The sequence below is a fragment of the Rattus norvegicus genome, chromosome 10 (genome assembly GCF_021556685.1).
Source record: "Rattus norvegicus strain SHRSP/BbbUtx chromosome 10, alternate assembly SHRSP_T2T, whole genome shotgun sequence".
Lineage (NCBI taxonomy): Eukaryota > Metazoa > Chordata > Mammalia > Rodentia > Muridae > Rattus > Rattus norvegicus.
The window spans coordinates 57,808,321-57,823,440 of NC_141543.1; the positions used below are offsets into that span (position 1 = coordinate 57,808,321).

The following is a 15,120-nucleotide window of genomic DNA, read 5'->3' on the forward strand; positions in this document are numbered from 1 at the left end:
CCTTCTGGGCCCTGGAAAGAAGCCTTCATCATAATACAAAAACAATCAGGCCACAGAATCAAGGGAAATATTTCCTTCCAGGCCAGATGTGGCCTGATTTTTATTTTTTAAAATGTCAGTAGAGTGTAGAGAAAAGATTGTTGGAAAACCCAAGTAGGTGCACGAATGTATGTTGGGAAGTCTTTCAGGTGGGTGTGTGGCTTGCATTAAAGGCAGAAATAAAACCAAGAGAATTGATGAGATTCAGGATTTGTCCTGGAGAGAGAAGGCATTAGGCTTGCCAGTAGGCTGGCCCTGGAAGTAAAAGGAAACAAAGCAGGAATAATCCACCAAGTTGTGGTGTGAGTAGCCAGACGGGGAAGTAAGATATGACTGAAATGGAAAGCAAAGGGGACCAGATGATCCGGATGAGAAGGAAGTAGGAATTCTACTTTAATTACCTCACAAGACATTGTTGCATATGCAGTAAAGAGACCCAGGGAGCAGCTGAAGGGTCATACATAGTATGGAGGCCAGAAGGTTCAGTGATGTCCTAACCAGTGGGCGACTGCAGCTCTATGTCATCTCATTTACCCTTCTCTGACTCATCCTATGGAGTCAGGTGTCACCTGTGTCTCTATGGATACATGTACCTGCACATTGTGATAAGGTCCTCTGTCCACTGGTGGCTTTTGTTTAACTCCTGAACTCTTAGCTCTGAGAGGAAGAGAAAGGGGAGGAGGAGAGCAAAGGAAGAAGAGAGAACAGACATACACACACATATACCTCACAGCCACAGCCTGGCGAACCACGTAGCTTCCCTCCACTCCAGATCTTGCTTTTTAATCTACTGTGAAAGGAAGATGCAGGGCTTTTTGGAGCTACCCTATTTCAAGTAATTTTAAGCTTCCTAAGTGTTCTAAATCTGCCTGTCATATTTTGCGAAGGTTCTTAATGAGACATTAAAAAAAAGAATAATTACTGGAGACTAAATTAAAATTGGCCTTTCAAAATTCATTACTATATCTACAAGCATAATCAGAGACAACTTGGATTATTTTTGAGAATAATAAACATGTTTAATTTCTAAACTTTTTTAAGTGGGGGATAATTTAAGACCTAAGTGGCAATAATTTATATTCTGTTTGGTGTCATAGCGATTGCTTGTGTGAGTCTTGTCCATTCTCTGGAAAACTCAACAGGAATGACAACAGAGCCTGGAAATCTGGCACAATCATGGTAGCGTTAGCTTTTCTGAAAGTTCAGAGACAATGTCACCTGTGTTTAACAATGACTTCATGAAGCATAGGGGAGTTAATAGGACCAAAAAAAAAGTGCACACTTCTCAAGACTTCTTTGAAAATTTACTAGGATGAATTGGTTTTAAACAAAAAGACACCCAAGTTGCACTGACCCTAAAATCTAGAAATGTGAGCATTTCTTCCTTACAAATGCATTCCCATTCTCAGGAGGAACAATCCAACGTCAACCTGGCCAAGTTCCGCAAGATCCAGCACGAGCTGGAGGAAGCCGAGGAGCGGGCTGACATCGCCGAGTCCCAGGTCAACAAGCTGCGGGTGAAGAGCCGCGAGGTTCACACCAAAATCATAAGCGAAGAGTGATCGATCCAAAGCAGGAAAGTGACCAAAGAGATGAGCAAAATGTGAAGATCTTTGTCACTCCATTTTGTACTTACGACTTTGGGAGATAAAAAATTTATCTGCCAAGAGCTTGTGAGTCTCTTCCTTCCCCTTTTCCATGTCGGCCGATCATTTTGTACATCAGGGAGAGAAAAAGAAAAGAAACATTTCGCTTACATGTATGCCTAAATCCTTAGTCACCTAGGTCTAGCACGGAGAGAAGCCAGGCCAAGCCCAGTAAGTACCACACTCATGCCTGTGGGTAGACCGTGAAGTCTAGAGGCAGGCCAACGCATGCGCAAGGAGCCCACTTGACCCATCACCCGGCTTCTGTTAATGAGGCTATTGATCACTGTCCTGAAGGGATATGAGCCACTCCATTCTAAGGGGGAATAAAAATAAGCTAAAATGGCAATTAAATACATACAATCAGAGCAGAATTTTTGAAAATTGTCTATTGCTGTCAAAAATAGTTAATATATGAATCCTTCACTAAGATGACACGAATCACTAAACTGGGGTTAGGATTCCTTGAAATAATAGGTTCTCCACTTCCTGGGTATCTTTACGTAGGGACGTGTGGACTTCATTCTACACATGTTCAGAGGCGTGTTTATTGCATCTGTTTGACGCTTAGGAATGGCAAGAGAGAATTAAGAATGAATGTCTCTTGTTTCTTCTATCCTTTGGAAATTGCCATATCTTAGTCCTCTTCTGGTCTTTGATAGCTGTTGTGGTAAAAACAAAAAGGGCACAACCGGTTCCCACCCATCACCACTCCACGCTGGGCCCCTGGTACTCTCTGACCCTGGAGATCGCTCCCTGGTGCGAGTTCTGGCACTGTAGGGCGATATAGAACTAACCCTAATTTATCTCAGTGGCAGCTGGCTTCAGTGAGGCACCACACCACGTTAGCCTAGCTATCTTCTTGCCCCAGCGGTCTCTCCTTTCCCATTGCTAGTTGCCCTGGCCAACCAGAAACTCTGGTCCCAGCTACCCGGTAATACCAAGACGCAACAAACTTTAACCCAACAACCAGATTTATATGTTAAATACTCAATGTGCAATACATCTACACAATAAACTTACAACCAGTTGATAAGGATATAAACTGCCCAGCTAGATAAGATAAATTTGTGTGCAGAAATCCATCCCAGCTACCTTGGCTATTCAGATCCACCCAGATCTGGGTCATCCTTCTCAGTCTCCATTTTGATTTTCCTTCCCTCCCTACAAAACTTTGTCCCTGCCTTATTCTTTTACTGTCCAATCATGGCTGTGATCTAACTTGGGCCAGCCCTCACCTGTATAATGACATCAACCTACAGATAGCACTAGGTCAATTAGCACATATATGTTGTATTTTTATATCAGTTGCATACTGCATGCCACTTCCCTGCTTTCACACACACACACACACACACACACACACACACGCGCACACACACACACACACTCACGCATACACGCACACAGGTACACACATGTGTATACACACAAACATATATTTCTTTGACAAAAAATCTATCTGATGTTTATTACTTTTTCCAGATATGGTCTGGCATTATACAAAGCATCTTAATGGTGGTATAGTTGAAAGATTTCTACAAATTGAAATGAGATGATACCTTTGACTCCAAATACTTTAATTGCCATAAATATGTTTGAAAACACACATTAAGTGCATTTTCACAGTCTACTTCATAGGGCCTCAAGACAACAAAATGCATACACTGGACAGATGTGGAAAATCTAGTTACCACATAACACTTCCCTCACCAACAGCTTGTTATGTGAAATGTGCACACGGACTTAGAAATTCCAGCTTTTGAGCTCCAAAGTGCCTCCAAGCTTTAATGTATTGCAACAAATAAAAATCACAGTATACAATAGAAATTTTGATGGAAAATGTCAAACACCTAAAAATTTCAGATAAAAGAAATGCTCCCTACAGTGCTATGACAGTTGCTATTCTCATTTGCAGTCATGGCTAGAACTCTATCTGTGATAAGCACAGGCCTTCCATTTGGGTCAATTTTAACAGGTGGTGAATAAATAAAATAGTTAATGCAGTCCAGCTACCTTGTTATTAGAAATATAACAAAGGTCTTTTTAGGACAACATATAGCCAGTTAAGAAGGAACAATACACAATTAAGCATTTTTAACTTTATTGCCCTGTAGGTTAAATTGGGCAGCACCTCTAGACCTCAGCTCCTAGAAGACTTTCCCTCAGTGGATATAAAGCACTATTTGTTTGACTCCAATGGGTAATCATAGTGCTACATCTTGAACTAGACTTTAAAATAATTTACAAGGCACTTTTAACAATCCCTGTTATACAATTTTCTGCCAAAGGTTACTATTTAATGCCATTCCATCTAGATATTGACTTACTGGGGAACAGTAGATAGATAGGTGAACAGATGTTGGCAAAGAGGCGAGAGGCAGCAAAGGGGCTAGCTGTGCTGGCACCTGTTAGCTGAATCTTCACTTGACTGTGCTGGAAAACACAAGATAACTACATGCCATTGACACTATCCTGTCACAAGCTTAACTTGAAATCTGCAGTGCCCTCTCCCTGATTCTCTCTCCGACCTCTATCATTCTCTGTGTGTCTCTCACCCTGTCTCTCTCCATGTCTTTCTCTCCCTTCCTTCCCCTCCCTCTCTCCACTCTCTCCTCATCCTCTCTCTCCCCCTCTCTCCTTTTCCTTTGTCTTTAGCTAGAAATAATATCTCTATCAATTGCTAGAATTACTTTTAGTTTTTAGAACTGCTAGCCTAAGACATGACATCCTGTATTAAAAAAACAATTCATGGCCTTTGTGTGTGTATATCTATCTATCTATCTATCTATCTATCTATCTATCTATCTATCTATCTATCTATATATATATGTGTGTGTGTGTGTGTGTGTGTGTGTGTGTGTGTGTGTATCCTATAAATACAACTTGCTTACCCTCCATTACCCTCCAGCTTTTCCTTCTTTGAGGTTGGTTCATGCCTCCCTTTGCCTGTAGGACCAGTCTTGCAGATCCATCTTCCTGCCGTGAGCCTCCAAACAAAACCCTTGATTCTGTTCCAGCCCTTCTGTGCTCTATTCAATACTGACACTGCATTCTTAGGGAACTAACTACTTGGCAGCTCAGAAGAGCCTTTAATAGGAACCCCCAAAACATATCTTCAAACAAGCCTGTCAGCTGTGAACGCTGAAGCATCAAACCTACTGACAAAGGGTCCCACAGTCTAGTCAGTCTACCTGGAAACGGCACTCACATCTGCTTGAGAACCTGCTAACGGAGCTGCCAACTGCAACATTATAGATCCCAAAGTTGCCACAAAATTCAGCTCCAACTCTACTCAACCACAAACCTAGAGGCCATCCTAGGAGCCTTGGGTAGCAACAGGGTAAGGTCTTGCCCATGTGTAAAGGTTGAAACTGACGTTTGTCTTTTATGTGTAGTGACATCAATGTAAAGTTTACACGGATAATGGTCAGGCAAGTGCAACATCAGTAAAGGGGGTAAGTAAAGCTCCAATAAGCAACCAGAGAAATGGAGATCAATGAACAGCCTGAAAAAGAATTCAAATAATCACCTCTAAAAATCTTATCAAAAAACATTTTAAAATCAAGACACGGATAAGTAAACAAGAAGCTTAATAATAAAAAAAAGATAAAAAGAAGAACAAAACAAAAGCCAGAAGCTGAGCATACAAATATAACAGACTTCCAGATCTTAGCATAACCGGCACCATGTTAGAGGGACCAATTTCACTTTAAAACCCAGCACATAGACCCTAACACCTGGTAAAATGGGAATGAAGACCTAATCCATCAAAGACCTAGTCCATAATTCCAGGATTCAGGAAAGTCCTTAACTGTACCAACTTTGCCTTTTGGTGTCTCTAGTTTTGATTCTCTCAATTTGTTCTTGCTTACTAAATGTATCTACGAGGATGTGGGTTTTGTACATAAAATAAAAAGAACTGTGAGGATCAGGGGTTGTATGAGCTGGACAAGTTCCCCATGCAGCCACCCGCCAGTGACAAAGACTTTCATTTCAGCTTTCTGAGTGTTCATGGGCGCTCTCTGGCAGACTTACCTCAAAACACAACGACAGAACTGACACGTCCAGTTACAACATCACACTCAGTCACACAAAAGAAAACCTAGTGAACTCCAAGATGCCTCATTTAAAAGTATCAATTTGTTAGAGAGAAAAATGGAAAATGAATGGGGAAAGCATAGGGATTCTCAAACACCACCAAGTATACAGATATACAGGTCATTGGAGTACCAGAAAGAGTGAGAAAAGGGAACAGAAAGCTGATTAAGAAACGCTGGACACATTTCCCCAAATCTTTGGAGGGATATAGATTCAGAGGCATGAAAACTGAAGGATCCCAAAAGGATAACCCAAAGAAGACTCCAAGAAGCATTATATTCAGATTGCTAACAATCTTAAAAGCAGCAGGAGAAAAGTGACTTTTCTCTTGGGAACCCGTAGGAGGAAGCCTGTGGGAGGCTAACAGTGAAGTCCTCCACAAACCAGAAAACTTGAACACTCAGTTCTAAGAGAAATAACCACCAGGCAAAGATGCTGTGTACAGAAATATCATCCTTCAGAAAGTTTTCTGTCTTCTTGGAAAAAAAAACATTTCTTGGCAGACAAGAGTTGAAAGAATTCATCGCTGTAAAAGCTATCAAACAAGAAATAAGAGTCCTTCACCTTAAAATTCAAGAACTCTCAAGTTTTACAACATGGGGTCACAAAACTATAAACTTACTGCTTAAGGTAAGTACATAGTAGATTCAGAACACCCTAATATTGTTTGTGTTTGTCCTTAAGACAGTCTCATGCTGTAGCCCAGGTTGGCCCAGCCAAGCTTGTAGCAATCCTGTGTCAAACTCTCAAGTGATGGGATTATAGGGGTGAGCTGCCACTCCTGGCTTAAGTATCCTAATAGAATGACTAAGTAACTTTTAATTCTAGAACAGGAAAATTTAAAAGTAGAAAAAATAGCTATCGTTTCAGTAACTTGTTAATGGGCATGCAATGTCAACATACATACAATGTAACACCAATGACATATAAAATGTTTTAACAGTATGTGTTGAAGTTGTATACCTGCCTTATTATATACCTGACTATTTAGAATTGTACAAATATATATCAGGGGAAAGGGAAAAACTGCAAACAAGCAAGCAAACAAACCCATTGCTTTGAACATGCAATGCAATATTACCGAGTCAACTCAAAAATAGACCCTGCCATTTGTAACTACAGTGGTTGAGCACTGAGAACACTGTGCTAAGTCAAATAGACCAGGCACACATTGCACAATCTCACTTCTGTGTGGAGTCTAAAATGTCAGGCTCGTAGAAGCAGTGAGTTTCTTCAGGGGCTGAGAATTGGGAGACACAGAAAAATATTGGTGAGAGGACGCAAAGCTCTCACTTACAGGCTAAGTGTGTTCTCAAATTTTAATGTGCAGCATGTGTGGTGATCAACACATTGATCAGGTTGTGGTAATCACTGGGGGTATGCATTGTATATAAAACATTATATATATATGTATATATATATATATGAAAATTTATCACTCAGATTGCTAATAACTGTTATCATTAAAATATTTTAAAATAGAAGAAGCTGGAAATGAGAGCCAGGAAGTGGAAAGTGTCTTGTTCTTCTTCATCTAAGGAACTCACCCCTCAACCCTCTTGGGAAGTTTATGCAATGGGGTATCTTTCTCTTCCATTTTCTCCCCAAATCTCTTCCAGTCTACTGACTTCTTTTACATTCTCCTGTGTTCTTCTTCCCCCAGATACTGTCTATCTTCTGAAACTTCCTTCCTGAGTACTGATGTGCACATACAGTGCCTTCACTTCCTTACCTCCCCCCGCTCATCAGCTCCTGTGAGCCTAGTTTTGTCCCTCTGTTCCCTTTCAACGATGTCTCTATGACCCTTAGTGATTTATTTACTTCTGAACTAAACGCTGAGTCCTTAACTTGACTTTCTCACCCACACAGAATGCCTCTGACCATCTTTTCCCTTTGGGATGTTCTTTTTTTAAAATTCTGATTTCTAAGATTCTGATCCTCCCAGGTTATCCTCTTGGCTCTGCCTATCCTATTGCTTCTCTCCCCTTTATCTTCCTTTGCCAGATCTCCAGATGCTCCTGAAAACTCAGTGTGATGGACTCAAATCACATTTTAAGCTCTCCTATATTTTATATTAATATGACATAATTTAATTGGTTAATGGATTGCTATTGTGTGACTGTTTGACTAATTAGTATGGTAGCCTTAGTATATGGCTGTATAATATATTGCCCCTTTGTGTCCTTTATCTTTATAAAAGGCTCACTTCTTACAATAACTCAGTGAAATGGTCATTTTCCCCCCATTTTTACAAATGAAGAACTTGAGCTGTTTGAACCTGCTCCTGATTCTAGGGTCCACATTCACTCTATTGTCATTCAGAACAATGAATATAATGAGGTTAAATAAAATGTGTTTTGGGTAATATTCCCCTCCCCTCACCAGTTGTTCTCAAACCTGTAGGAGTAAAACTTGGCCTTTCTTCTCTCTGCATGAATATCTTCTATCTTCTGAATGCTGTTAACGTTCGTTCCCATGGTAAAATCTTTTAAATAGTAGTTGAGAATATATGCTCCAAGAAAGCTTTGTCCTGTCTCTATATTTTAAAGCAGTTTGTGGCATTAGCCTCAAGTCTACTATATGCTATAACACTATACACAATCAAATTCCTTCAGTGTGTTTTAGTGGGTATCACACACTGTGTCAGAGCAATACAGAAAGGAATTGATACTGCGAAGTCCCCTCCATTTTCATTTTACATTTTCCCCTATGTGGTTTCATCCATTCTCCTGGCTTCTAGTACTAGCCATGCCCTATGAACTGTGACTTTATATCTCAAACCTAATTCTTCCTTCCCCCAAGATCTAGGCTCAATCTCTTCTAATGGTCATTCCAAACCAGAAATAGACAAAATGAATTCATGCCCTTCCTCTGTCTCCCTCAAAGCACGATTATACCTAATATCCTATCACAGTAGATGACGACAGTTGCTCATGCTCAAAATCTCAGGATCAGCCTTAACATGTTTTATTTTTCTTCATTTTTCCCCACACCCAATAACTATATTAGTTAGTTTCTGTGGCTGTAACAAAACACCACGACCAAGATCAGCTTAAAGGAGTTTCATTTAATTTATGGCTCCGGAGGGTTGAGTCCATAACAGTGGGGACCACATGGTAGTAGGCAGAGAGTAGGAAACTGCTGATCACATTTTGTCAGGAGAAAAAAGAAAGACTGAGCTGGAAGCTGGGATAGACTATAATTCTCAAAGCCTATCTCTAGTGATGTCCTTCTAGCAGGCTTCAATGTCCTAAAAGTTCCATAACCTCTCAAACAGTGTTCCATAACCTCTCAAACTACTTGGGCACCGAATCCTCAAATACATGTGCCTATCTGGAAACATTTCTTTCAAAGGGCCTCAACTTCTGTCTTTGATACCATCTTCTTCAAACCGCCATCACTTACTATCTACTCTGTTACACAGCTGTGCTCCCATCTCAATCTCAAAATTCTCAACCACAGCCAGAGAGATGACATCACTTTCTAGTTTTAAGTCATCACTTTGCTTCTCACATAAAGACTGGATCCAGAAGGTGGTCCTTGGCTCCTTTGCAAGCATCATTGGTTATGCTCCCCACTTTCCTCTTTATGATTCAGCTGCACTAACTGTTCAGGTCCATGGATTCGGGACTTAGAATGTCATGTTTCTTCCACTTCAGGAATCCTTTATCACCTCCTACCTCCACATTTTGGCACACTATGACCAACTTAATAAGCATGGACCCCATAAGCTTATATGTTTGAATGCTTGGTTACCAGCTGATGGAACCATTTAGGAAGGATTAAGAGGCATAGCCGTGTTGGAGGAGGTCTGTCACTGTGGGGTAGGGGCTTTGAGGTTTCAAAAGTTAATGGCATTCCCAGTTGGCTTTCTCTGCCTCATGGTTGTGGATCAAGATGTAAGCTATTGTATGTTCCTCCTCTTTACCACCATGGACTCTAACCTTTGAAACCCATTAGCCAAATTAAATACTTTCTTTTGAAAGAGAAAAATACTTTCTTTTTTCCTTGGCCACTGGGGTTTTAGTACAGCAATAGAAAAATTACTAAGACAGAAGTTAAGACCCACTCAACTTCAGAGTCTAAACTTGAACTACATTTCATTAAGGAAATATTCATATTCTCTAGTTCATGTCTCAGACCAAAGAGATGATGGCTTGGCTTGCTGCTCCTCCAGAGAACCTGGATTAAAGTCTAAGCACAAATATGACAGCCCACAACCATCTCTAATGCTAATGTCAAGCGGTCTGACACCCTCTCAGGGTTTCTGTGGGCACTAGGGATACATAGAGTGCACAGACATACATGCAGGCAAAACACTCCTACAATTAAAAAAATTTAAAACTAGTTCCTATCTCCCAGTTACTCTAACTTTTTGTTATGGCTTACTGTAACTAGAGACAATATATTTCTGTCACATAAAAATGTAGGTCATATGCATATATATATATACATGTATATATATATGCATGCCTGGGGTCTTATTGTATCTTTGGGTTTAGAGAAACTGCCAGATGCCTTTTCCTGTTCAGCTAGTGCTTTAAGTCTCTTCTGCTTGAATCACTTCACCCTGATCTGGTCGTTCACCCTGTGCTCGTTTTTGAGTCATTGATCCTTTCCTGTCTCTCCTCTTCCTTCTCTTTATCCTATCTCATCTCTTGGTGTTATGCATTGTGTCCAGCCTTATCTCGAACATCCAGTTATTCTAAGCCATCTCATCATTCCTCTTCAGTTCTTTTATTCTGCCCATGCCTTCCACTCGCTTGCACCTCCTAGCTCATCACTCCGGGCTGTTAAATGCTTGCCGTCTTATCTCTCCTCATCTAGGCTTGCCACCGTACACTTTGCTTCAGATAGTCCCCCCTGTCTCTTTCTGCTTGATTTTGCCTGATGTCATCTACTCTGTTCTTGCATTGTTTCATCTCTGTAGTACAGTCATTCCATCCTGTCCTCTCCTGGTCTTCCACTTTCTGCACTGTTTTTAATCTTTAATTCCCATTTATTATGCCATCCTCTCCTCTCCCTCTCCTTCCCCTCTCTCTTTCTCACATCTTCATTCAGTTATATTACCTTCTCTTTTCTCTTGATTTCTACCCTAACTCTTCTCTTTTCTCCAGTTGTTACATCTGCCATCTCTGTCTTGTTACTCCAGGCAAGCCCACCTTTTAGAATAGTTTCTGCTTTATTTGTTTAAATAAAAGGAGATGTATCTAGCCACACTTTATTTATGAATTTTCCCCAACTACAGCATGTATTTAATAAGAACACATGTTTCTTTAAGTTTATTAGTTTTGACCCTTTTAACCAGCTGGCAACCATTCACGCAGTGAAATTTATAGAGTCCAGACATACCCCATATCCACTAATAACTGATACATGAAAACTAGAATACTGACTCCATCTCTCCTCACAGTAGAATCTTCCATTTTCACGGTCATCCCTCATGGATGTGCCACCATGAGGGAAGGTAGTGTATTCTCTTTCCTCTCCTCCCAGCACTGTGGAAGAAGCCAGTTGCCAGCAGTTGTGACCCTGGCATCCTGCTACATTTTTCTACATTACAAGTTTCCTAGTGCCATATCTCAAAGAGAAAGGTAAATCCTAAAATTTACTTTGGTCTTTAATCTCCAAGACCTCCTCCTGGAGCAAAATAGCAAAACAGGCCTTGCTATCTAGCTGGGATCAAGCAGGTGAGGATTCAAGGGGACCTGAGTTATAATTAAAATTATCTGCTAACTTATTCTCATTATAGCTCATCAATGCCATTGGAAATTAGATTCTCAAACACCAATTCCTAATGTTACCTGAAGAGTGGGGACAGCATATGATTCCTCAACTTTGAAGTGTCAGACAATGAGGAAAGGAACGAGATAAATCTATTTTTCAATACCACACCAGGAATCAATGGAGCCCTAAAGAGTGAAATGGACTGATTGCTACAGAAAGTCAAAGCATTCTATTCTTCTCCCTTCTGAGACATGTTATCCTACGACTCTGTGCTGAGTTAATTATAACACCTAGCAGGTGCTTCTTCCTCTCAGAATAGTGGAAGAAGAAGGAGGAAGAGGAGGAGGAGGAAGAGGAGGAGGAGGAGAGGAAGAAGAAGAGGAGGAGGAGGAAGAAGAGGAGGAGGAGGAGGAAGAAGAAGAGGAGGAGGAGGAGGAAGAGGAGGAGGAGGAGGAAGAGGAGGAGGAGGAGGAAGAGGAGGAGGAGGAGGAAGAGGAGGAGGAGGAGGAAGAGGAGGAGGAGGAGGAGGGAGAGGAGGAGGAGGAGGAAGAGGAGGAGGAGGAAGAGGAGGAGGAGGAGGAGGAAGAGGAGGAGGAGGAGGGAGAGGAGGAAGAAGAGGAAGAGGAAGAGGAGGAGGAAGAAGAGGAAGAGGGGGAGGAAGAAGAGGAAGAGGGGGAGGAAGAAGAGGAAGAGGGGGAGGAAGAAGAGGAGGAAGAGGAGAAGGAGGAGAAGGAGGAGGAAGAAGAGGAGGGAGAGGAGGAAGAGGAAGAAGAGGAGGAAGAAGAGGAGAAAGAGGAGGAGGAGGAGGAAGAAGAGGAGGGAGAGGAGGAAGAGGAAGAAGAGGAGGAAGAAGAGGAGGAGGAGGAGAAGGAAGAGGAGGAGGAGGAGTAGATAGACATAGAAGGAAAACAGTGAGTGAGTAAAACTCCTGCCTGTGTTGGGGCCAAGGCATGAATACAACACCAAGACAGAGTTTTCCCATTTACATCCAGCAACCTAAGAATGCAAGTTTTCACATAGTTCTGACTTTCAGATTCATATATTTTCCATAGTCCTGAGTGTTGTGTCATGGTTTTAGCTTATTTATAGCTTCCTGGTTTAGGAAATGTCAACTTCTGGTGGGTAAGTATGTGCAAGAGGATGTTGTAGCAGTACATGAAGTTGAGTTATGGGAAAGGGGACAAAGAGAGTTGGGGAAGTGTTCATCAAAATGAAGAGTGCAGGAAGAAGATATATGGCCACCTCTGAGCTTACAATTCAGAGTAGGGAATGTGACAGGAGAAAACACCTGATACGGCAGAACAAGGAAGAGGCAAGCAGACTAAAGCTGAAAGCAAGACACCACACATTGGAAAACGTTTGTATAGTGCAATTAAGGACTGACATAGAAATGAATCTTTAATTCTTCTCAGTTGCGATGTTATAGGAGTCTCAGGATGATTTGAAAGAAAACAAATACAAATTGGACTTGCTGTTTTGTTTTTTTTTTTTTTAAAGACGTTTTATTGATGTTATTCATGGCTGGACACCACAAAACCTATGCTATGAATATCTCCAATCTGGATTTCAACTCTGTTTAAAAAATTTATGTCAAAACTTGAAAAACTTGTCTACTGGACATTCCCTAAGCACCTACAATCTTTACGATCACTTTAACTCCCTTGGAGATTCAGGAGTCCATGTGACCGGTATCCCTAAGGGAGGAATGTGTGCCTCAGCGCCCCCTAGTGACACTGTCCTGAGCATTTCATAGAGATGTGCAGGAATGACATTATATACCAATTCACACACGGTGATATAGCTCAACACAGTAACTTACAACACACAATTTACCTTTATGACCATGCAAGGTTTAAACAGTGTTAAATTTCACCCAGATGTGATTAAAAAAAAACACAAACTCTCAGAAACCTGTATTTCCTCATCTGTGAGGATAATAGGGGGAAATACCAGCAAGAAGTGTTTATTGGGCTGCTGAATAGCACATCCAAAACTTTCTCTGCTTTGGAGTAAGATGGGCCTTCCCACATGTGTGTAGTCATAAAGAACCACGCAAGTACAGAAGAGCTTAGATTCCTTTCCTGTGTTCTCTATTTAGACACCCCTTGGACAAGCAAGCCCAGAGAAATCGTGCTCACCCTCTGTCAAGGTCGCTTCTCTTCTCTTCCTGCCCATGATCCCTGGTGTTCTCTGGTGTCTACTATTGTGGTCCCTGCTAGCACAATGACTATTGAGTCATTGTGTTTCTGGGGCTCTCAGGATTGTAAATGACTGAAGGTCTGATGACAAGGTCCACAGTGGACTTTTAGCTACTAGTGTACAAACGTGCTCTCTGTCCCAGCCCCATTCAAATTTTCTTCTTTTCATTTTTCAGACCCAACTGTATTGAATAAGTAATTATTATGTCTATAATAGTGACAATAGCTCCCAAAAGAGGTGAAAAAAATAAGTAGTGAAAAAAATCTTAGAGGGTCCGAATACTTTTTATTTTTCTGGCTTTGAGCCTAACACTCCGGGTAATCCACTCACCCATGTGGGTTGCTGCTGTGAAGGGTAAACTATTTCATAGCCTTAGACTCAAAGACAATGCAAACGTATCAAAGGTTTAACCTGCCAGCTGGTGAAAGACAAGTTCACCAAATAGAATTATAAGGCAACCTTCTACTGAATTTAGAAATTTAAATCAGGAGGCCATGGTTGAATAATACCATGCCAGATCACAGGGGCAGTTAGAGTAGATTTCCTGTCCCATTCAGCAACAGCTGTGCCTGGATCAAGTTAGTCAAATCCAATTTCTGCCTTCCAAAGGCACTGTGGGGGCCGATCCACCCACCTTCTCTGTCCACAAGGAGAGCTTTGTGGACAGCGTGCCTTTCCTCCCACCTCAAGTAAAAGTAGGTAGTACCCACCTCACTGGAGCTACCGCTGGCCCTGAGCATTTGCCCATGTCCTAGGAGGTCACGTCTGTATCTCCTTCCGTGATGCAGTAGAAACACATGTGGACTATCACACAGCACCCTGTTGCCCCTGCAGTGGAAGAGTGAGTAGGACACATCTATGACAAACCCTCCAGAAAGGGACCAGCCAAGTTCATCTCGTTCTGACTCCCTCGTTCTGACTGTACCACCGCCATGACCTAATCTGAGAGTTTACTTTCTCTCTCATGGCTACACGTTCAGACTTCAGAAGAAATCTATTACCGGTCTTTCTGAAACCCCAGCCCTTGCCTCAGAACTTTATCTTAATATCCATCACTCAGTGTCATATCTAAAGTTCATTCCAGACTCTGTAATGGCTCTAAGCACTAGCAGATTAATTAGTACTACTCTCCTCACACCAGGCTCACCCTGTCGAGACAGCCTTATAGGCACGGGAGTAAGTAGGGACCTGGCTTTGAATTCCGTGATGAATGATACAACACCCAAGCCGGAGAAACACCCTCCGAAACCCTGGATCCTCATTCCCTATCAGATGCCTATAAAGAACCCTAGATCATCCCCTGTCAAATTATTTATAGATGACAAGAAATATTTCTAATTATATCCATTCACAGCCACAGTCAGTGAATATTGTGCAAAGAGATTGCCAAAAATGGTTTTGCCAAGTA

The 15,120-nt window shown here is 41.5% G+C and overlaps 1 protein-coding gene and 1 long non-coding RNA gene across 4 annotated transcripts in view; one reads left to right on the plus strand and one right to left on the minus strand.

Moving 5' to 3' along the window:
• The window catches only part of Myh1 (myosin heavy chain 1), a 23,776-nt gene extending 22,068 nt beyond the window's left edge, over nucleotides 1-1,708 (plus strand). The window contains exon 40 of one of the 2 annotated variants that reach the window (XM_087570406.1): nucleotides 1,449-1,706. In XM_087570406.1, coding sequence (XP_087426532.1) covers nucleotides 1,449-1,601 — 153 coding nt within the window. In that variant the 3' untranslated portion in view covers nucleotides 1,602-1,706. 2 annotated transcript variants of the gene reach the window in all.
• LOC102555216 (uncharacterized) overlaps nucleotides 1-15,000 on the minus strand; it is a 25,919-nt gene extending 10,919 nt beyond the window's left edge. Inside the window, exons 1-4 of one of the 2 annotated variants that reach the window (XR_015631733.1) lie at nucleotides 14,860-15,000; nucleotides 14,423-14,540; nucleotides 6,868-7,026; nucleotides 1,394-1,730 (exon numbers count right to left, since the gene is read on the minus strand). This is a non-coding gene — a long non-coding RNA (uncharacterized LOC102555216). The remainder of the gene's footprint in view (nucleotides 1-1,393; nucleotides 1,731-6,867; nucleotides 7,027-14,422; nucleotides 14,541-14,859) is intronic. The other variant, XR_015631734.1, reaches the window with a different exon arrangement.
• Between the last annotated feature and the right edge of the window lie 120 nt (nucleotides 15,001-15,120).